The sequence below is a fragment of the Calidris pugnax genome, unplaced genomic scaffold (genome assembly GCF_001431845.1).
Source record: "Calidris pugnax isolate Ruff unplaced genomic scaffold, ASM143184v1 scaffold188, whole genome shotgun sequence".
NCBI lineage: Eukaryota > Metazoa > Chordata > Aves > Charadriiformes > Scolopacidae > Calidris > Calidris pugnax.
Window position 1 is genome coordinate 14,803,534 of NW_015091257.1, and position 24,032 is coordinate 14,827,565.

Below are 24,032 nucleotides of genomic sequence, written 5' to 3' on the forward strand. Positions count from 1 at the left end.
TGCTGATTTCCCAGGAAGAGTACAGGAGTTTTCCCTGTAATTCTGAAAGGTATTTCCTTGTTTATATGGATATGATTAAGAAGGGCCCCCTTCAGACCGGTTTTGTTGATTACAAGGTCCCTACTGTTTGCATCACCCCACACATTTTGTTTGCCAACGTGGTCCACCACTTCCTCACTAGACTGTTGATCATCCTTTCCTTCCCCCATTGTTACTGTTTTAAAGGTCTCCTCACCTCTTGGCCAGCCTGTTAGCAAAGATGCTTTTGCCCCACTTAGTCAGGTGGAGCCCATCTTTTCCAAGCAATCATCAAAGAGAGTCCCATGATCATAAAACTAAATTCTGCTGCTGCTGACACCAGTTATACAACCAATTGTTACCTATAGGATTTATCCACTTCCTTCTCACTGAAAAGATCAAGGAGAAAACCACAGGCCTACACTTTTCACAGTCTTCCCCTTGCTGCTCATGTGTCCCTAGCAGCCTTTCTTGTTTTTCACATCTTTGCTGGTTTCATCTGGGACTGAGTTAATTTTCTTCATAGCAGCCCACATGGTGCTGTTTTGGATTTGTGATCAAAACGGTGTTGATAACACAGGGATGTTTTGGCTATTGCTGAAGAGTGCTTACACAGCCTCAAGGCCTTTTCTGTTTCTCACGCTGCCCCAACAGTGAGCAGGCTGAGGAGGCACAAGAAGCTGGGGGGGGACACAGGCAGGACAGCTGACCCCAACTGACCAAAGGGGTATTCCATACTATATGACGTTGTGCTCATCAATAAAAGCTATGGGGACGAAGGAGAAATGGTGGTATATTTGGAGTTATGGCATTTGTCTTCCCAAGTCATCGTTGCATTTGATGAAGCCCTGCTTTCCAGAAGATGGCTAAACATCTGCCTGCTGATAGAGAATAGTGAATGAATTCCTTATTTTAGCTTCCACACACACCATTTGCTTTACCTATTAAACTGCCTTTATCTCAACCCACAGGTTTTCTCACTTCTTATCCTTTCAATTCACTTCCCCATCTGACCGGGGGTGAGTGAGCAAGCAGCTGTGTGGGGCTGAGATGCCCACTGAGGTTAACCCACAACAACATCTCTCACCACATTCAACTCCAGGTGGGTCTTGGCTTTCCTAACCTCATCTGTGCACACACAGACATTCTCTCTGCCTTCATCCCAGGTCACTTCTCCCTGCTTTCACCTCCTGTACTCTTTATGCTTGATTTTTGTCAGAAGCTCCTTGTTCATCCATAAAGGCATCTTACCACATCTGCTTGTTTTCTTGCTTATCAGGGTGGACCACTGTTGAGCTTGGAGGAGGTGATCGCTAAAAAAAAACCAGCTCACCTGGATCCCTCTTTTATCCACAACTGTCTCCAGTGGGATTCTTCCAAGCAGACCCCTGAACAGTCCAAAGTCTTCTTTCTTATAGTCCAAGGTTGCAATCCTGCTTTCTGCTTCAAATCTCTCCTAGATCCTGAAATTTACGATCTCGTGGTCAGTTCAGCCAAGGCTGCCCTCAGCCTTAAGATACCCAAACAGTTCCTCCTCATTTTCAAGTATGAGATCCAGCAGTCAATACACTCCAGAAACCTCCTGGATTGCTCATACCCAGGGTACCTTGTTCCTCCAGTAGATATCAAGGTGGTTGAAATTCCCCATGAGAGCCAGGTTCTGCCAATGTAAGCTTTATTCCAACTGTATGAAGAAGGTCTCATGAACTGCTTCTTCCTGGTTAGGTGGTTTGTAGAGACACCCACCACCACATCATCCTCACTGGTCTGTCCTCTAACCCTAACCCACAAACTCTCAGGTGGTTCCTCATCTGTCCCGCAGCCGAGCTCCATGTTTTTCAGCTGCCCTGCTGCTTAAAGAGTAACTTCCCCTTCTTTGCCTGTCCCTCCCAAAGAACCTGCATCTATTGCAGCACTCCAGCATATAAGCCATCCCATCATATCTTCACGATCCCAACAAAATCATAACTCTGCAACTGCATGCAAACATGTAATTCCTCTCCTTTGCACCCCATGCTGTATACGTGACGGCACAGACATTTCAGAGAGCCAACCAGTAATGCTGATTTCCCAGGAAGAGTACAGGAGTTTTCCCTGTAATTCTGAAAGGTATTTCCTTGTTTATATGGATATGATTAAGAAGGGCCCCCTTCAGACCGGTTTTGTTGATTACAAGGTCCCTACTGTTTGCATCACCCCACACATTTTGTTTGCCAACGTGGTCCACCACTTCCTCACTAGACTGTTGATCATCCTTTCCTTCCCCCATTGTTACTGTTTTAAAGGTCTCCTCACCTCTTGGCCAGCCTGTTAGCAAAGATGCTTTTGCCCCACTTAGTCAGGTGGAGCCCATCTTTTCCAAGCAATCATCAAAGAGAGTCCCATGATCATAAAACTAAATTCTGCTGCTGCTGACACCAGTTATACAACCAATTGTTACCTATAGGATTTATCCACTTCCTTCTCACTGAAAAGATCAAGGAGAAAACCACCCAGGCTCCCACGCCACGGACCATCACCCTAGAGCCATATAGTAACATCTGATACTTTCCAGATCACTCCTGGTAATATCATTGACGCCTACGTGGAAGAGCAGCAGGAGGTAGTAGTCTGAGGGCCAGACAAGCCTTGGCAGTCTTTCCACAGTGTTCCAGATCCAATTCCCTGGCAAGCAACAAGCCTCCCTAGATGATAGGTCAGGTCAGCAGATGGGAGTCTCCATCCCCCACAGCAGGGAATTTCCCTGCTATTATCACTTGCCACTTTCTGCTGGTGCTCCTGCATGGCTCAGGTTTAGCCAGTTTGGGCACCTCACTGGATGAAGCATGGAGACCCTTATCACTTACAAAAGTACTGAATTTGTTCTATGACTGCATACCTTGAGGTGGAGCAGGAGCTTTCCTCCTGGTGTCAGAAGTTACAAACTTCAGGCTTCCAGAATTGCCACTCTGGGAATCTCCAGTCCCACTCCAAGAGACAGAGACTCTGCCTGCCCTCCATCCAGGAAAGTTGGGGGCTGGGCTCTTGAAGCCTCAGGGGCTTGGGAAAGATCTGGAAGGCCCAAACCTTAGAGCTCAACCATCCAACCAATTTTTAAACTCACCCAGTTGCCCTGCAGCATACCACCACAACCACTGAGCCATTCTACACCACCTTCAGCAGAGTTTCTGGAACCCTTCTGTACCAACCACTACACAAACCAGAGCATCTGTTGAACTATTCACTCCAGTTCAGAGAAAATAAATTTTAAAATGTTAAAAAAAAAGAAGATAAATATTTCTAATATATGAACTAAAGTAATGAAACCCAGCATCAACATTATCCACAAATGTATACTTTATGACAGAGCAACCAATAAAGCTGGTTTAGAAGTTGTATTTATACAATAGCTCTCCAAAGACTATCAAAAGATCTAGACTAATCAAAAGATTCAGGCAGCAGCACCAAGGTACACACACTACTTCAAGTCTTGCAGTAATGAAAATGTTTATGTCCATGGAGGACATCAGCACTCGAGCTCAAAAAAGTCAAAATTCAGACTATTTAGAAGGCTATTTCAAATTTGGTTGAGCCTTAGGAAAGACATTTTGAGAGCAAAGCCCCATATGCTTCATATTTAAACAGCCTACTAGGGTGCACTTGCTCACAGGACTCACAGCTTATACACTGCTTTTCACATGTGCTAAGCCATTTCTCCTCTCTACTTATGAAGCTTTTAAATCCTGTTCTCATTTTGCTGTGGATGCAATTACACACTGCTTTGCTCCAACTTGTCCCTAAGCAACCAGGAGGTGGTTAGAGAGCTGTAAGGGGGAGATGACAACAGAGCAGGGATTCAGGCTGGCTCCAGCTACTGATTTGTCAGAGACTTCTCAACATTCAGACTGCAGCAAGACATACTTAAGGTTTAAAAGAGTTCTAGTACCTGTTGCTGTGCTTGCAGTTTTCCTGTGAGAACACTGTAAAACTGACAAGACTCTCGACAGTTTAATTTTCTTATTAGTTATGTTCTGTCTCTTATGAGGAGAGAACCAAAAGGTAAGACAGGGCTGTTGATTTGACTCTACAGCTGCTTGGGTAGGCTGGCAGCACTGGAGTAATCTTTCTGAAGTTTGTCTGCCTTGAACTAATTCATATACTGACAGCTGCAGCTGTTCAACCACTTTTGTTTTACTGGAAGTTTAATTAAACAAACAAAAACCCTCTTTACTGTGCAGGCTCTTCTCTGCCTATAAAAGTTTCTACTTATTAAAAAACATATAAATATTTTTAAAAGCTGTCTCCTCTCAGAGAATTTGATTACTACAACATAAGTGTGTGTAAGCTGTCAGAGACATACAAGTCACCAAAAATGGACCACACAATCAAGATGTTTATAAACTCTTCAAAGGAAACCAAGAGCATAGTTTGGAAAGAGGAATAAGAGCACACCTAACAAATGTGCAGATTGTGACAAACTGAGGGGAAGGTACTTCTGAGATCACTCAAAGTTCTCATTTATCACACTACTGAAGCTTGCAGAGCATATGACAGCCTAAAAGTGTTTTATATTTTATACAACTTTGCAGTTGTGGTTTTTAAATCAAGCTCATTTTCTACAGCATGCTAAACCACATCACATTCTCAAACTCCGTTTTGAAAAATTCATTCTGCTGGTCGAACTTAATCTTTTTTGTTTCTTTTTGAGGTGAAATTTTGTCTTCGTGGAAGCTGGATTGATATTGGAGACAACCTTGATCCTGATATGCTAAGAAAAAAAGCAGCTCTAAGTTTTGCTCCATATCTGCAAGTACAACATGCCTCATTCCTGAAGTGCTGTGCTAGATTTCTCCTCAGGAATCAGACTAAAACAGTGTCCAAGTTTGCACAATGATTCACGATGTGAGAAAACACTCCATGGACAGTGAGCTCAAACTAATTTTATTTGTTAAGCATCAAAGGCTACTCTTAGGCCCAGCTCTGCCAAGGTAAACAGCTTGTTACATTAACAGCCAAAGCCCAAATCCCTTTTTAGCCAATAGCAAAATAAAATGGCAAAATTGGGGCAGACAGATCTGGCTTCTCTTTTTGGTGCATTTTTCTTTGAAATATTGTACCTCATGATGCCTGACAGCTAAACCTGCCCCAGCTTGCAAACTCTATCTATTTAGACTCTTTCTGTTGGAAAAAGGCATTTTTCATGTTAGGAATGAAATCCAATATAAAAAGCTATTGAAGTTATTTGATCTAAAAGGGGAATGAATGTTCATTCCCATGCCAACACAATCAGCTATTCCTAGCCTTATATTACCATCAATCCAAATTGTAACGTAAAAACTCATGAAATGGAATCAAAGCTAGTTATTACCAACCCTGCTGGAGACTGGCACAGTACAACTCATTACTGCAATGTCAGGGACAAAGATTTTTTTTAATTTAATGCTTAGTGGTTTGGGTTTAAAATACAAAATTTAAAATGTTAATGCTATGAACTATGAATTGAAATGTAACCTCTCAGCTATATACACATATCTGGATAAACACTTCTTGATTAAAAGATTAAAACCAATCCTACCTTTCATTCCCCAAATTAGTCTTGCATACACACATTAAATTATTTTATTGATAAATACAAACATTTTGCCTATTGATTAGTTTGTTTCCTTGCCACATTTTAAATTACAAGTAAAACCTGATCTCTTAAAACTGACCTAGTCAGAATAAGCATTTCTTTAATAATGCCACCAATATTTGAAGACAGAAGTGTCTCAGTTTATGCTATTTTCAATTGCTGTACAGTGTCTTGCCAAGCAAGAAATGAATCAAGACAAAAAAAAGAGATTTGTTACTGTGCAACAAAAACTACATTATTAAAACAGCTTCGCTGACATCTGAAGTGTGTAGGCACAATGGAAATGTTATTAACATGTTTGGCACTATTCCACCCAAGTAAGAGCATCCATATGGCAACATCACCTTCTGCACCAGTATGGTTTCATGTCCAAGTGCAGACCTTAAAACCAGAGTATTCAGTAAGACATGGCAGCCAAAGAGTTAAGAGCTTCTCTACTGTAAGTTTTATGTTTCCACTTTTGTTAGTCACTCAGCTTCATGTGAATGATAAATACTTGTGTTGCATTGGCTTACCCAAAAAAACAGAACTGAAACTAGATAAACTACCTTCAAATATTCTACACTAAATCTTTAAATTAAAGTTCAAATTACATTTCCTCAGAAGAGAGCGCAACAGAGCTTTTCTCTTTCTCATAAAGATAACTGTTCAGAAGTAAAAAAGACTAACAGCATGAACAGGCATCACACAACAATCCTACTCTTATGTCACACCCTGCTTAAGCTTATACAGGAAAGTCTCATTGGCTACAGTAGGCTTCATGTTCTCTACAACCTACAGTAAACTGATCTATTATCAAAAGCTATAAATCAAGAAGTTGGAATGTGTTGCCTTTCTATTATGCCACATTTCTCTTATAAAACAGTTACAAAGACTCATTCGGTAGCAAATACTTAATAGTTTATCAACATTTTCTTTAAAAGTACATGGTATAACAGGTTAACAATCTGGCCATCAAATTCCATCTACCTCAAAACTTGTTAGACAACGTCTTACTTCAAATGTGCTGTTCTGTTTGAGAGACCTAGATACAAAGTTGTGAAGGTAGTAAACTTTTAGTGCTTGTGGGCATACTTTAAAAAAAAAAAAAAAAAAAAAAAAAATCAGTATTTTTGCTATATAACAGGTTGCAATACAACTCTTAGTAAAACATTAGGAGCTACTAGGAGGGAAAAAAACAGTACCTTTTATCAGACCAAGTGACGAAGCATGACTTGCATTCTGAACTCAAATTAAAAATACAAAAACAAAACCCAAACTACATTTCATTCAATAATGCTAGTTTCCTAACCTAGGCCTGGGGGGCCAGAAGGCCTAAAGACCAAATATGACCTATAAGGCTCATATAAGTTTTCTGGACTCTAAGAACATTGAGCAGCTGGCGAGCCAATCACATATGGGGTGCTGTGGTACAAATATGTTTGAGGGAAGAGGAGGAAGGCAGATTCATATAAGGTTTGGCAGGATTTACTACAGATGGTACAGCACTGATGAAAGAGGAACGCAGTGGTGTAACCACTGAATGCCCATCTGTGACTCCAAAGACCGTCCTATCAAACAACCATCCCAGCTATTGCAGGAATCATGCTATGACTTCTCTATGATTATTTTAACTAAATGCTTGTCAGCATCTGGGAAAGAAGAAGAGTTCAGATGGGGCTCTTCTACCAGAGAACAAAATAATCTGTAGTTTCTAAAGACTCGACTCTCTCAATGACATTACACTTTAATTCTAGATGAAGGAGCCATTGAATAGCCCTTGGAGGCATCACCCTACCTGAGGCATCTGCCCATTGCCACGTGCTACCTATGAAATGTGCAGAAAAATTAGTTTAAGAACAACAACAATAAGGTACCAATGACTTTCCAGGTTAAATGTAAGTAGATTGCAACTGGGATTTTTAAGAAAGCTTGAGCTCTTAGTTTTATAGCAGATCTGTGGCAGAAAAAATTGTATCTGCTTGATTGCAAGCAATTATTGAAGAACTGTAATTTTCATGAAAAATAAACTCCAAATTTTGTTCATTTTTTAACATTTTTTCTTTTGCAACACTTACTATAAGGAATAATAGTCTGCTGAAAGTATCTGCAAGGATTCAGCTTCATGAAAAAGAAAAGCTCATGGGGGAGGAAAAAACAGTATCTAAAGGAAGAACTCTACTTTTTAGTCTTCAAGACGTTAAATCCACGCTACATAATAAACAGCAATTCCTGTGCTAAAACAACAGCTTTCAGTTTACATTATATTTTTCTATTTCCCCTTCGAAAACAATGAGGGGGAGCTAAAGGTCATAGTCCTAGAATAGCATCTTCACTGAATCATTCCGTCAAAGAGCAGAGCAGTCACAGACGGGGCCGCCTAAGTCATACCGCACATGGACCTTTTTATGTTATAGTCCCAGTCCCCTCCCACAGGCCACAAACGCTCTTCTCTCAGACTGCACGCTCATTGGAATATAGTAGGCAGCAACAGAGCACTTAGGACAGATGGGAAGCATTTGAGAAGACGACCTGTTCTGTGCAATTCTGTGCAGGCACAGAAGCAGAGGAGCTGTGCAGAGAACCCCAACCAAAACCTAATTTGGAGGACAGAGCGAATAACTTGGCCTAGGGTTGTCCTGATGAGATTCTTCTCTGGGCAGCAGCAGAGCCAAAGCCACTCCAGCTGACATAACGCCCGCGCTGTCCTCCAGGAAAAGAGGAGAGCTAGTTTTCTTTTTTTTCAACGAGGGATTGGCATGCTTGGTTCCAGCTTTTAAAAAACACAAACACCAAGTTATTCTAGTGGAATTTACCCAGCAGGACAAGAAATACTTCATATTCCAGCTGAGGTATTCAGTATGACCACAGTTCATTGCAAAAATCTCACATTTACGGTTAGGTAAAGAAAGAACAGTAAGTCAGTGCATTTTTATTTCTCTCTATATATGGTGCGTTTCCATATGAAATATGTATCACATAGCAATTCTATGGTAAACAACTTCAGGCCACTACATCTAATAAAATTATGAATTTGTTCAGCTTTTCTTAGGCCTATCACAGTAGTTGCCTCTCACTGAATGTATTATGTCGCACTCATATCTCTGATACAAACTTCTTAAACAATATTCCAATGCACATCTGATCATCAGAGGTTTTCACACACATGCAACTACCGAGTAAGCAAGGAAAGACTGCAGTAGTCCTAAATGGCAGCAGTTACATCCGTATTCCTAAAGGCTCCTTATATACCGCTTTGGATTCAATAATATAAGTTGGATTTTATTGGGCCAAGTCTCCTTAACCCTTTTGAAAGAGTGAGATTGCATAGATAACCTTGGGCATCCATGTGGCTGGCAACCTGGGAAGCAGTTGTATTCCATTAATTAATTTGTCTTTGCTTGCAGGGCAATGTGGTCCTTCTGCCTTGACCAAACTGCTAGAACCAGACTGTTGCTAATGAAAGTGATTAATTTTACTGTAATTCACTGGTTCTATCAACCAGAGGACCTCTCAAATACAACAGGTGCTCACAAACAAACTTGCTTTTGAATCACATTGTCATCAAGTTCATAGATGATGCACATTGCATTAACCTGTAACTGAAGTAATACCGTGCCTCTTAGAAACAAAATTATCTTGAGAGTTGGTTCACTTGTTTTAACATCGTTCTTCCACTCAGATACTAATGTACACAAGAAGCCATCCAGTAAAAATGGAAGACATTAGATTCTGAGGGAAACATTTAACATCATCATCTTAACATGAGTTGCTGCTTCCTCCAATATCCATAAAAATAATTCAAAGTTCTGAAAAGTATAAAGGATTATACCCATTGCTGGGATAAATAGGAAAGGAGAAGAGGACAGCAATTTAAGTTAAGCAAACAAAGACAAATAATTCCCATTTGACAAACTATATATTCATAAAAACTTGTAAGTAATGCTACTCCTGCAGTTTCTAAATCACAACTGAGAAGCTAGGAAGGATATTAGTTACTTCTTCAGAACAAAAAGGAGAAAGATTACCTACAGATAAATATGACTAAATTAATGAGAATTGCTACCAAACGAATATATCAATATAAGAAGGAAGCAGGGTAGAAAAGCTGATGCCATGAAAATAGCTACTGTTTAAGATTACTCAGAAGTACTAGTCCAGTATAATAGCCACATTATTCTAATCCCAAGCTTGTCTTCTTGGTAATATTTGTAGATGCTGATGGACACATGTTGATGTCAAAGGTCAAATAAAAATTAAAAAATAATAATAATTGGAAAGCCAGGGAACAATTACCTTTTTGGTGATATCATGTAGCATCATTTAACTCCCAGGAACATGAGAAGAGGTTGTGGTCAACAATTTGTTCACAATCTTCATATTGTGTACTGCATAGCATTTAATTTTTAAAACTTCAGAGCTTCTAGAACAGTAACATTCACCTAGTCTCATTAAAATCAGGCTAGAAGCGGGAGTGAAATCATGAATATTGTCTCAGCCGAGCTTGGAAGATTTCACTATACATGCCTAAGCTGTTACTATCACCACTCATCTTTGCCAAAAGTAGCAACCCTTTTGCACAGGAGGAGGATGGAGAGAATACGACACACTCCTCTGCATCTCAGCCACATTTGCTTGCTGTACTGATAAAGATGGGTTTGCACTGAGTAACAAGACTGCAAAGTAGCACTCAGATACATCCTGTTGTGGTATTCCTGCTCTTGGAAGTGGCAATTTCTGCAAGAAGAGATTGCGGGCAGCAATGGCTTGATACAGCCAGAATCCTTGCACTGTGTTAAGCCCTTTGCTATGTAATGCCAGCTGCAGATAAACATGGTGTCTTAATATAATTTTAAAGTTATGTCGTTTTCCCTCAGTTTCACGGAACTTTATTATTTTTAAGACAGCAGTTGCAAAATATTTACCCCAGCAGCAGCTCTTGTGATTGGACCTGTCAAATATTAAGTCTACAAACCAGTGCCAGGTTTTAACTGATGCATTATAAACTGTCACAAAAAGATGTGTTGTACAACAGTGAGAACCTGGACTTGATGTAGAAGAGAAATAAACAGCTGCTTTTTTTTTTTTCTCCTTCTAGCCCTCTTTTACATAAACCCAAGCATTTCAATTTACAAAACTTGCATTCAGAGGAAGTTCAGGCCCAGTATGGAATTCCTCAGCAGTTTCATAAGTTATCAGCCAAATGAAAGGACACTTACTATCCACATACAACAGAATGTCAAGCATTACAGGAGCTATAAAAACTGTGCACACTGAGGCTCATAGTTCTAAGTACAAGAGTTCAGACCACAGGTAATTTGCATTTCACCACTATGGTCCAATACAAGATTTACATGCCAGCATTAAACCACCTCCACTAGCCTTTAGATCATACTGAGAAACAGCCAAAAACCACCTAAAGTGTTAAAAAAATCCTAACTTGCTCAATTATGTGAGCAACAATGGAAGGGTGGGTAGGAGTGTTTGGAGAAAGGACACATTTGATTAAAATAACACCTTTAACCACCCACCAATATCATATTTTTTCTTGATTAATAATGAAGTCTCATAAAATTGCTGTTCATAATTCTTAGCAACTTGTCTTGTTACATCAGGTTCCTTTATTCTCCTTCAACTGTGGTAAGAGCAATAGCACTGAAAAACACCTCTGTTTTAGAAACAGAAATTACTGCATATAAAGGTTCACAAGTTCCAGACAACCCTTGGGCAAATAAAATTAACTATCATGTCAGACAACATGCGTTGACCCTGTGCACTAGAAAGCTTTCAAATTTCAATTTTAGAATTCAGGATGCAATTCCAGAGAAATAAGTTTTAGATGGTATCTTTAATGCCTCTGTTTTCTCAGCTAAAATCAGTTTCTGCAGACAATTTCTTCTGAATGTCACAATAAATGGAATTCACAAACCAGCACACTTTTTTTTTTGCTCTTACGAACAAAAGCGTTCCACATTCACAGCCATTAGCTTCACTGTTTTGCTTTCATGGTACTTTTCAAAATCCCATGTGTCAATTAGGTCTGGTCAAGGAGGCACTTCCATTAACATTTTTTACTTTTCATTTTCTCTTAGAGAAATTCCCTGGATTTTGAACAAGGCAAAGCCTTTCAGAAAGCAGAGGTAGCCCTATGAGTAGAAGATGGTTCTAACAGGTATGTCTGGTAGCAGGTTAAAGAACTCAAGAAGTCTCCTCCATGGGAACAAACACTCACACTTCTGTGAGATCTTCTTTAATGCTTATGACAAGAATAAACCTCTAAAAAGGAGCTACTATACAGAACTCCTCCTTAGAAGAACAATCCTGAAAGCAGAAACTCATGCAAGCCAAACAAGTACATCTGAAAGCTTGTCACTGACTTTCATTGCAAGCAAGAACAGCTTGTGACCTGATGACAGCTTTGCTCCAATAGGGATTTGAGCCACTGTGTGCTGGTTGAATGCAAATGTTCAGCAGAGCTGTGTGTGGAGCAAAAGCACAAACAATAGTTAGCATTTAGACAGAAAAGCCCATTGCTGCATTGAGGATGCGAGAAGAAAGGGGAGGAAGTGGCAGGATGAAGCTCTACAGAATCCAAGTAAACATAAACAGAGGCAATGAACCCTATTGTTTTATAAAAAATTATTCTTTTGACAACCTCTTCCTCCCATCCACTCCCAGTTACCAACACTGGTACTGTCTGGAACAGTACAAAGCGTGTGGACAAGGAAGTGGCAGTAAGACAGATTCTACTTGAGTAAATCTCCTTGGATCCAGGAACAGAATCTTTCTATGACATTCAGGAGGCAGTGTGCAGGTTAAAACCATACAACAAAGAGAACTAGAGAACATTCAGTGACAGTGTTGTCTCTGTCCTATCTACCTTGACTAATTCTTCCAAGGCTAAGCAGAAAGTTCCACTGCTCCCTCATCTAAGGAAAAGGTTCTTGGGCTCATCCATTTGAAAAAATCTTCTAATGACCTTTCCTGGTTTCCAGTGATCCAAGCTCTTGGAACTAAGGAAACTGGAAGCCAAAACTAATCCTACTTGACAGAGGGTCTAGAGAGACACAAAACATCTCTTGCATTTAAGATTTCTGCCTTGTAAGGCTGCATTTATATCAGCTCCTTGGTTTTGGTTCTTGAGAGAGACACTGACAGGCTTGAACAGACAGGAACTGAAATTCTACTTAAGATAGTAATATCCTGCTTTTAAGTTCTCCAAGTTAAAAAACATTGGAATTTCAGCATTTGGCTTTGGCTTTGATGACTTCCACACACCAAAGGCACCACTCTTCCTTTAGAAAATATCAAAAAGGTAGCTGGCAAAACACCATGTGCAACACACACCTCAGCATTTACCTTCCAGAGTATCAATCCAGATTCTGAAAAAAACTCTGCAGACTAAAGAAATAGTTTCTAAAAGACAGACAATCTCTCTCCTTCCTGACATGGTTTTTATGGGAAAACAGCTGGAGGTTTCTTGTTTCCCTCATTCTGAAGCAAAATTCATAAAGGATCACTTGCAATTTTGCTGTATTCCACACCAGATCGTCTTCAGATTTCTGCAGATCTTTGCATCTTAATACAGGGAGTTTTGAGACTGTGTGAGGTACAGAAAGGACATGGACCTGTTGGAACAGGTCCAGCAGAGGGCCATGAAGATGATCAGAGGGATGGAGCACCTCTCCTATGAGGACAGGCTGAGAGAGTTGGGGTTGTTCATCCTGGAGAAGAAAAGGCTCCAGGGAGATCTTACAGCAGCTTTCCAGTACCTAATGGGGGCCTACAGGAGAGATGGGGAGGGACTCTTTATCAGGGAGTGTAGTGATAGGACAAGGGGTAATGGTTTTAAACTGAAAGAGGGGAGATTTAGATTAGGAATTAGGAAGAAATTCTTTCCTGTGAGGGTGGTGAGGCACTGGAACGGGTTGCCCAGAAGTTGTAGATGCCCCAACCCTGGCAGTGTTCAAGGCCAGGCTGGATGGGGCTTTGAGCAACCTTGTCTAGTGTGAGGTGTCCCTGCCCATGGCAGAGGGGTTGGGACTTGATGATCTATAAGGACCCTTCCAGCCCAAACCATTCTATGATTCTATGAAGTATTTAGGAAAGTTTCCTAAAAAGAAAAGTAGTGTACTTGAAAGGCAGATGAAAGAGAAGGAAAGAAAGATGAATTTGAAGGAAATGTGTATGAAAATAAGTAATGACAGAGCACCAGGTATCTGAACAGAAAAATAAATAAATAAATGGGTGAAGAGCATCTTTCCTGAGAAACAGCCATGTAGATTTATTAAAAAACAAAACCAAAACACAACTTACAAGGGAAAAGAAGCATACATGCACTTCTATAAGCAACAGGAAGAGGAGCAATTGCCTTCTGACAGAATGAGGTGAAGAAACAAGAAACACACAGGAACAAACAAGACTGTTTTCTGCACAACTGTGAACAAACTAACAAATCTACTGTGGAGAAATACATATTAGTAGACCTACCTGAACCAGTGCAGAAGCCTTTGAATTGTCAGATTGTAATTCATCATGAACTGGATGGCATCTTATCTCAATCTTGTGAACCATGAACCACAGTCAGATAATTGAGATGTCAGCTAATCAAAAGCACTATTTATGGGTGCTTCACACACAAAAAATGTAGTCTTTAAAATAAGTAGCATGCTTAATGCAAATCAAAGCAGTGAAAGGCAGTACAAAGACAGAACAAATACCATTCAAATTGACCTCAGTGGTCAAAATAAAACTGACAAGTGTATTTCAACTGTTTTTAAATGCAGCTATATAAAGGTATTTGATGAATGAAATGATCAGCAGCTACAAGGGACTTTGAAAGTTTCAAGGAAAATAAAGAACTTTCCTACTTTGTAAGAGATTATTGGATAAAAGACGAAATAGCAGCTGTCCAGGCAGGTGAACATTAAAAACAATTTTAACAAAAGTCAACAGCAACAGTAGCACTAAGATTTCCTTCGCAGTTGAAAGGCTGATTCTTGCAACAGAAAGAGCCGATCTTACTTGTACAAATTACTTGGCCACTCAAAATTACATTTCATTACACTGAAATACAGTACCCAGACTGTCTCATGGGTGATTAAAATGGTCTTTCCTAGAGTTAAAGGTCTTTATAAGATATTTTTCAATAAAGCTTCTGATGACAAAGCTGTCCTTAGACACGTTTGTAAGAAATACCCAATGAGAAGGAAAAATATCTAGGTAATCAATCTTTATGCATAAACATCCAAATATTGTTTATCAAAATGCATCACCACTCTTTCCAAAAAAAGTCATTGATCCTTACATTTAGAAACATAAGCCCAAAGCTAAACCACTTTTTAATAAACATTCTGAATTTGACAGCAGAAGGTTTTTTAAATCATGTCAGATTGAAACGCCAAAATATAGGTGTCTTTTTCTGGATGCCCTTTGTAATTTCTGGTGTGCCCTTTTACAGTGGGAAATAGAAGAGCATTAACAGCTCAATGAGAGCTTGGTGAGACCTCACAGAAAGAACTGCAGAAATGAGCAAAACACTGAAAAATTAAGCTGAGGTCTTGCTGCTTGTCAGTTTTATATCTGCCACAAGGATAGCAAATTCTCAATGCCACACAAGCCTATCATAGAAAAAAAAAAAAAATTCACTCTGCCAAATTACCAGAGTATTAAAAATGCCAGTGGTGAGGATGAATCAGCAACCACAGAGGAAATATTTGATTTAAACCTGAGATGAGAGTTCTCAAAAAATGGTCTTACATTAGGATGAAAAATAAAAAGTTCTGTATGTGTAATACTTCTGCTACATGTAACTAAAACCTTTATAAATCCAGCTATGTAGAAGGACAGTGCTACATCAATGAGAGTCAGGTTGACGCTGGCACTTGATACAGCATGGAATAGCACCAGCAGTTGCATTGACATCCGAGAACTTCTTCCCACAAAACCAAACCAAACAGGAAAATATCCTGAAGTGATTGTGGCGCATGTTTGTTTTAAGACCTCATTATCAATAAAAGGCACCAAAATGTTGCTCTGTAAATTAACAAGCAAGTTCCTGGCAACTGCAAGCAGAGGACACAACATGTCATAGGAATTTCTTTTTTGCTGGGTTTGGTTTTTTTTGGGTTTTTTTGGTTGCATTTTTTTTAAAGGCAGGTCACAGAAATTCATTTATTACAAATTACTTGTGGAATACAAACCACTTAATTTTTAAACATGAGCAGCATGACGATTGAAAGCTAATTAAATATTGATAGATCATTGAATGGCTTGGGTTGGAAGGGACCTTTAAAGATCATCTAGTCCAACCCCTCTGCCATGGGATCAAATTGGGCTTTGACCGGCAACATATTCAATGAATCTATATTGACGTTTTTGAAAAAGCAGTGGTTCCCTAGGGAGTTGCACCCCAATGCTGGCTCTGGTCTTCAAATAAATGAATAGACTTACACTCCTTGTGGCGTGAGCTGGTTTCAATCATCAGAAGTGATTTAGCTGCTCAGTATTGAAAGAATGAAAAGGAGATAAAAAGAGACCTTTCCTATCTGTACAATACTTCTAATGAAATTCAAAGGCAGAGTTCAAAAGGCACCTCTTTACACTGAGACTATAGATTAATTTGAAGTTAGGGATATTTTCCTCATGTAACTGTTCAGCCTTCTATGCTGCATTAACCTTGTTGCTTGAGAGAATTGTTTCAGCACAGACATAAAATTTCTGATCCACAACTCTAGGCAACTCTTCATCCTAAAACAGAAGCACAAATTCTCAGTGACTCCCCCATTGGAATACAAACTGTTATAAGAAGGAGGACAAAGGTATCCTTTCCCCCTCCATCCCCTATCATCCCGGATGCTCCTTTCTCTAAGGCAAATTTATGTCAGGAACAAAGCATAGCTGAGACATCGCAACAGTCATCTCGCTATACAGCTTTGAAGTGGACATTAACACTGCATTCTCAAGAGTTGGTTTCTAGTGATGTTTCTCAATTATCTATAATAAAAAGGGAAGAAAAAGTCAACTTCATTTGCTAATACAATCCGTGACTACTGAACTGCAGTATTGCACGTTCTCTCACACATAGGGACTGAAAGCTTTTATTGTGTTTCCTCTCAGTGTGAAGCAGACTGTCAGCAATTACTTTTACATTAGCTGAATTACTGAATCTTGATATTCACCTCTTCTCTCATTCCCCTCCCCCTAATATATTCTTTCATCATTCCTCAGTGTACAGAACACAGATATGCCCTACAGCTACTTCCTGCTCTTGCATCTAGGGAAAACATCCATTCCCTGGTCCAGGATCTTTTATTCTGTGCTTTTAAAAAAAAAACAAAACACACTGATAGGAACCATACAAAATCCCTCATCATTTTGATGAGCTTGCTCTGTAACAGCAGTATCAGAGCAAAACAATAGATACCATCTCTGTGGCTGTTTTCTCTCCTTTGATCCCATCAGGGCTAACCTGTTTACAGCACGTCAGTGACCTCTAACATTTCAGACCTGAAATTTCAGCTGCTCATTTCACATTACCAAGCTCTCCTTGTTCTCCTCCTAACACGAGTCCCTTCGCCTTCAAGAGGGGAAGGAGTCAACGCATTATCTACAAGGTCGATGCTGATCTGCTGCATGAATTCTGATACACTGCTGGTAGAATGATTACCAGCAGTATTCTCAAAAAAGCCTCTCTAACATCCAGTGAATAGCAATCACAAAAGAAGCAATCCAAATAACATTACAGATAAATTGCATATATTGCATTAGTAGTAGTTTAAACAGGAATATGTGCTCAGCGTTAATATAAAAATAAAACTGCTTCTCAATGAAGTGTTTTAATTATTACATATACTTCCTTAAACCCAAGCAGAGAAAAACACCTTTTCTGGCATCTCTAGTATAATTTCCTACAAATGAATCTTTGATTAGCACAAAAACGAGCAATAATTCTGCTGTTTTAAGAAATCGTCTATTTTAAGTATTCTCTTCTTTATCACACTTTCTGATCTAAAAGCAACAGTTAATATAAAAAACCAAATATAATACAAAAACACAGCAGAGACACTGAGAAGAGCTGCTTAAAAGGGGTGAGCAGAAGAGATACCAACACACAAAAAAGTCTGCGCAATCAGAAATTATTTCCATGATCATTTACATATACACACATATTTATATATTTTACATTTCTTGAATTCAGACTCCTATTTTGATCCATTCAGAAGGCAGCTCTGACAAACTTTTATGACAGTAATGTCATTATCTCTCTTGATTGCTAGGAAAAAGCCTTTGTGTCAGCTATTTTTGTATGAAATTTTATATAGGTTACTGAAAGTATTTTATCACAGTTTATGAAAATTCCAGGAACTCAGACCACAAAGACATTCACAGGCTGTATAAATATTGTCTCCAAACAACTGGAAATCTGATCCTGAACAGCTCCAACGCAACTGTCTTGTTATGAGAAACAAACCTACCAATGACAACAAAACAATTAAAAGTAGTAACACCCCATATGAGGAGGGGAAAAGGGATTTTTTACAGGTTGGGGAGGATTTTTACACACCACTTCCTATATAAAGCCACTTTAAATGTTCTTAAAACCGTATTTAAAAAAAAATAGGGAAAAAATCATTCTAATAATCTTTCTTGTGATTTTTTTCAGCTGAAACCATTCAACTGTTCTCAGGGATAACTAGGATGACACATGCTATTCCCCTTTAAAAAGGTCTTATGCTTTGCTGAAAGGCTCCAAAAACTCCACCATTGTGGAGAAATAAATAACTTAAAATTTGTCAAAGCGTAGACAAGAACCACAAGCACATCCACTACGTTGTGTGTGATTTATACATCTTCTGCTAAGCTCAGGCCTCACAAACGCTTTGTTTTACAAAGGAATGTAGAGTTGTTAAGAGTTTACCAACAAGACTCCCCAGGCTCCCGTTGCAGTGAGCACTCTCTAAGTAACACACCAGAGGGCCAAGCAGAAGTTTTGATGCAAGCAAAGGTCTTGCTTGCTGGAGGTCAGTGTGGCCCCACAGGCAGGAAACGTGCTCAGAGTGCTCCCTCTGTTGATGCTTCGATAAGAGAGGGAGAAAGAGGAAGTGGCACGTCTGAAACGCATAAAGAGAATCAGAGAAGGGAAAAAAAGAAGATATAAAGGTAGGGGTTAACAAGGGAAGCGGGGCAGAAGTTGAAGGCAAGGGATAGAGGACAATTTGGAAAGGGGAAAAAAGAGAATTAAGAACGGGCAAAACAGGAAAGGGATTGCAACTGGTACAGAACAATCAGACTCACATAAATTCAATTTTTTTTATTACATTACTTTTGGCGTAACATTCCTTTGGTGTGTACAAACTAGATGTGGTATTTCACAGCAAAGCATCTTTCTCAACCACTAATGTAAAACCATGCAGACAGCTGTTGTCTGCCAGTATTAGCAATCTGACTGGTTCAAAGGGCACTAGACAGTCTCTGGATCCAAACTCTTTAACTATGGCAAGAGCAGAGGTGATCAATATGATTTCACATAAACAAAAGCAATGTATGCTCTCTTGCCCTTTCCCAACAGAAAAGCTTTAACAATACCTTGAAAAATATTAACATGAAAAAATACTGATTGTGAAGGCTTCAACTGCTTAGCTTCATAGCAGTATTATCATATAGGACCCATATCTCACTTAATGCACTAAACTATCTGTGCTCTGAAAATGAGCAAAGACTTCATAGCAGAAGAAAAAGGATCTTCCTTCATCTACTGCAGAAGTTTGAAAGCATGTCTCAACTGACAGAAGGAGCTGCGCAACATCACTTTTTTGTGATGATGGCAGTTAAACACTGCCATCAAGAATCAGACTTATATTCTTGCAAAGACTTCAGAATGTAGTACATTTCAAAACAGTCTTTTCCCCAAGAAGCTACCACACCTTCTTAGTTCATCTTCTGGACCTCCAACTTCAGGAGGACAGTCTGATGTGTGGGCATGCAAAGCTCTTGCAAATGAGACTGAGGAGTTGTCTAGTCATATGCAATTCTAAGTAGTCTTAAAACAAACAAATAAACAAACACACACACAAAAGTAACAACAAAGAAACAACACCCACCCATCCAAGTCCCCGCAAAACACCACCTCTTCATTTCTCAGACATTTAAGGAGGGAGACCAAGCTTGTTCCACTGTATTCACAATTACCTTTAATGTCTCTGCCTTATCCTCCTTCCATGTTTAAAGGGCTACCACCATTCTTTCACTCAGCTCTCCTGACAAGTCCACTCCAAGTGTAAATTAATTCACTTTAGTCTACCTATGATGTCACAGAAGAGTGCATAAAACAGCAGTAAAGCTGTATTTCTTATCAGGTATGAGGTATGTGCTGTAAAAAAGCTTGGTGCCATACACTAAACTTTAATATACACATACACGTAACATACACGTATATATGCACAGGGTTGGACTAATAACAATATGCAGTGACATACAGAAAATAAAAGTGGTTAACATGGAAGACATACAAGTAATTAAAAAATAAAACATTAGGAATCTTCACAGTGTAGTGCACATAAAGAAATCACCTATTCTTTTCTGCATCTAAAATGACTTTCAAAAATGCTAAGAATGTTAAAAATGTTTTTAATAAAGCTCTGTTTTCATTCGATATCTCCTAGCAAGATTTTGTTTTCATACTACTCATATCTTTACTACCTTGCACAATTTTTCTATTTGTTTTTAAACTCAAAGAATCACTTAACATTTAAAGATATGAAAAACAATGAAACCGTATCTACCTTCCCTCCACTCCCATTTTGCAAAGAAAAGTCTGACTGAATCACAGTGATTTGGGAAAGTCATTATCCAAATGAGCTCTAAAGAAGCCAGATGTGTATGACTGCAGCCAGCCCAGGGGAGGGAAGGTAGGTAAAAGGAAAAAAAGATGGCTTTCACTGCTAAGTTACAGTATTCACAAACCTTTCTAGAGCTCTATCAATGCAAGTTACTTCAACGGTCCTTTATTGCTTTCCTTAATCTTTTGTACTGTGAAGCTAAAAAGGGCTCACATTTGGACTACAGATTAGGCAAAAATGTGAAAAGTCTTATTGTATTGCAATACAAGGTTAATAAGAAATAAGCGAGCTGAGAGAGGATAAGGAAACTAAAATAATATTTAAAAAATTATTTCCTATGCCATGCCCTACTGAACGCAGATTTTGCTCCCTTCAGCAATTATAAACCCTACATCTCATTACAGCACTATGTTTAAAATCTTATCTATTGCTACAGAAGACAGAAGTTGAGAGCTGCATTAAGTTAACAGGCAAACCAACCCTAACAGAGTCTTCCACAATGCACCCAATTAAATGTGGCAGTCTGGGGTGCTGGCCTACTGTCAGCAGCAGCAGAGTTCACCCGGATCAATACAGCTGAATGAGCCGCGTAGGGGTGAGCATATTTCAGCCTGAACTGGAGGACTAACCGAAAGTCAATAGCGAAACGCTAGTGTTTAATCTTGTAATATACAGGTACAGCATTTGCGCATCACTCTGATAATATCCCGCCAACTAATCTCTTAAAGAACAAAGGGATGGGTTTTTTTTTTTCCTTACTATATTCCCAACATCGCTGTATTACAACAGGTAAAACTGTGTAAAATGTCTGCCCACATAACGCATTATATTTAGTCGGTTTAATGACGCTGCTCTCAGGTTCCCCCACAGTCCAACAGCGTTTTCGCTACCGTGAGCAAACCGGGCAGCGGGGGGGAAGGAGGGGGCTGAGGACATCTAAACGCCGGTTATTTTGGAGCACCGTCGGCCGGGCGGTGGGTACACCCAGGGCTGCCTACCGACGGCGGGGCCGTTTCTTTTGTTTCTCTCCAACCCGTGGTTCTCCAGCGGGCACCGCGCTGGGCAAGAGGGTGCCGCGGGCCAGCGCCGCTCCAAGCGACGCCCCGGGGCGCATCGCTCAGCCAGCCCGCGCCTGGCACCGCTGCTGCCGCCTCGCCCCGCATAATGGGACGATTCATCCCCTCGTCCTCCCGCTGCCCTCGCCTCCCTCGCCCCACAGGTAGCGGGCGATGCCCACCCCGGGCCGGGCAAAGCGGGGCGCAACCTCTTCCCGAAGTCCGCGGGAGCCACCTCACGGGCGAGCGGGACCGCCTCAGCGCAACCGCCCCCCCGCGCGCGACTCTTCCAGCGACCCCCGCGCGACCGCCCCCAACGGCCGCCCCCTCGCGGCGGGGCGGGGCGGCACGTGTCGTGTCCCCCCCCTCACACGCAGAGCCGCCCCGCGCTCTCCCCTCAGCCCCCTCAAGGAACGCAACCTGCCCGTCCGGGGCGGAGGTGTCCCGCGTTCCCCCTCCATCTCCGCCCAGCCCGGCGCCACCACACCCCAGGCTGCCCCAGGGGGGTGGCTGTACCCAGGGAAGGCGGCGAGGCCGGCCAGCCGGTGCACAGGGGGGAGGTGGGGGGGCTTGTGAACCCTGTCAGCCCCGCCGGGGATCGCCCACCGCGCGGCAGCCCCCAGGAGCGCCCGGCCCTCGCCCCGCCGCCGCAAAACCCCGACCTCTCCGCCTGTCACATGAAAACAATTATTGACTCGGCCGGGGAAGGGGAGGAGAAGTTAAAAGCCGTGAGGCGGAGGAGCGGAGGCTGGGGGCGGCTGCCCAGCTCCCTCCCCGCGGCCGCCCCCGGCCCTCCGTCCGCGGCGGCAAGCACCCCACCCCGCCGGCGGGAGCCCCGGCCGGGAGGACATCTAAACGCCGGTTATTTTGGAGCACCGTCGGCCGGGCGGTGGGTACACCCAGGGCTGCCTACCGACGGCGGGGCCGTTTCTTTTGTTTCTCTCCAACCCGTGGTTCTCCAGCGGGCACCGCGCTGGGCAAGAGGGTGCCGCGGGCCAGCGCCGCTCCAAGCGACGCCCCGGGGCGCATCGCTCAGCCAGCCCGCGCCTGGCACCGCTGCTGCCGCCTCGCCCCGCATAATGGGACGATTCATCCCCTCGTCCTCCCGCTGCCCTCGCCTCCCTCGCCCCACAGGTAGCGGGCGATGCCCACCCCGGGCCGGGCAAAGCGGGGCGCAACCTCTTCCCGAAGTCCGCGGGAGCCACCTCACGGGCGAGCGGGACCGCCTCAGCGCAACCGCCCCCCCGCGCGCGACTCTTCCAGCGACCCCCGCGCGACCGCCCCCAACGGCCGCCCCCTCGCGGCGGGGCGGGGCGGCACGTGTCGTGTCCCCCCCCTCACACGCAGAGCCGCCCCGCGCTCTCCCCTCAGCCCCCTCAAGGAACGCAACCTGCCCGTCCGGGGCGGAGGTGTCCCGCGTTCCCCCTCCATCTCCGCCCAGCCCGGCGCCACCACACCCCAGGCTGCCCCAGGGGGGTGGCTGTACCCAGGGAAGGCGGCGAGGCCGGCCAGCCGGTGCACAGGGGGGAGGTGGGGGGGCTTGTGAACCCTGTCAGCCCCGCCGGGGATCGCCCACCGCGCGGCAGCCCCCAGGAGCGCCCGGCCCTCGCCCCGCCGCCGCAAAACCCCGACCTCTCCGCCTGTCACATGAAAACAATTATTGACTCGGCCGGGGAAGGGGAGGAGAAGTTAAAAGCCGTGAGGCGGAGGAGCGGAGGCTGGGGGCGGCTGCCCAGCTCCCTCCCCGCGGCCGCCCCCGGCCCTCCGTCCGCGGCGGCAAGCACCCCACCCCGCCGGCGGGAGCCCCGGCCGGTCCCCCCGGTACCGCCAACTCGGAGCCGACGGCTTGTAACTCACCCATTTATGTGGAACTGGGCTTTTCCTGGCGACGGAAACAGGCTTAAAGTTTGAGGCGGCTGGCCGCGGCGAAGGGGGCGAGAGACAGCCCGAGCCGCCGGCCACGGGAAGGAGAGGAGGCTGCTTGACAGAGCCGCTCCCTCCTCCGGCGGCCGCCGCTCTCAGCACCCGCTGCAGCCGGGCTGCATTCTGCGTCCTGCCAGCAGCACCTCGGCTTCCCTCAGCATACGTAGTCGTACGTATTTATAAAAAAAAAAAAAAAACAAAACAAAAAAACCAACAAAAAATAATAATAAAAAAGAAGAAATCAGGCGAAGAGAAGGAGCTCAGCCTTCAGTCCCTGCCAGCCACCTGGGTCCCCGCTACCGCCGGGCAGAGCAGCCCAGGAGAAAGCGCGGGGCCGAGCCCGGGCGCCCGGAGGCGCTCCTGCTGCCGAGCCGCGGAGGGCGGGCGTCTCTCCCCCCTCCGCTGGCCGGTGCTTGCGGCGGGGCGAGGAGCAGCCGGGTCTCCCCCTCCGCGGGCGGCTGCTGCTGCTGCTGCTGCCGGGGCGAGCGGCGCGGCGCGGCTCGGCGCTGCGGAAAGTGTCGCGAGACTGCGCCAGAGCCGCTGCGCCGCCTCGGGCCGCTGGGAGCAGCGGCGGCGGCGGCGGGGGGGAGGGCGGGGGGGGGGGGA

The 24,032-nt window shown here is 43.0% G+C and overlaps 1 protein-coding gene across 3 annotated transcripts in view; it reads right to left on the reverse strand.

The window, feature by feature from the left end:
* SH3KBP1 (SH3-domain kinase binding protein 1) overlaps positions 1–23,905 on the reverse strand; it is a 233,840-nt gene extending 209,935 nt beyond the window's left edge. For 2 of the 3 annotated variants that reach the window (XM_014960425.1, XM_014960423.1), the window contains exon 1: positions 23,361–23,905. Coding sequence is in view for 2 of the 3 variants with exons in the window: in XM_014960423.1 (XP_014815909.1) it covers positions 23,361–23,364 (4 nt within the window). In the remaining variant the exon portion in view is untranslated. The remainder of the gene's footprint in view (positions 1–23,360) is intronic. The other variant, XM_014960424.1, reaches the window with a different exon arrangement.
* Between the last annotated feature and the right edge of the window lie 127 nt (positions 23,906–24,032).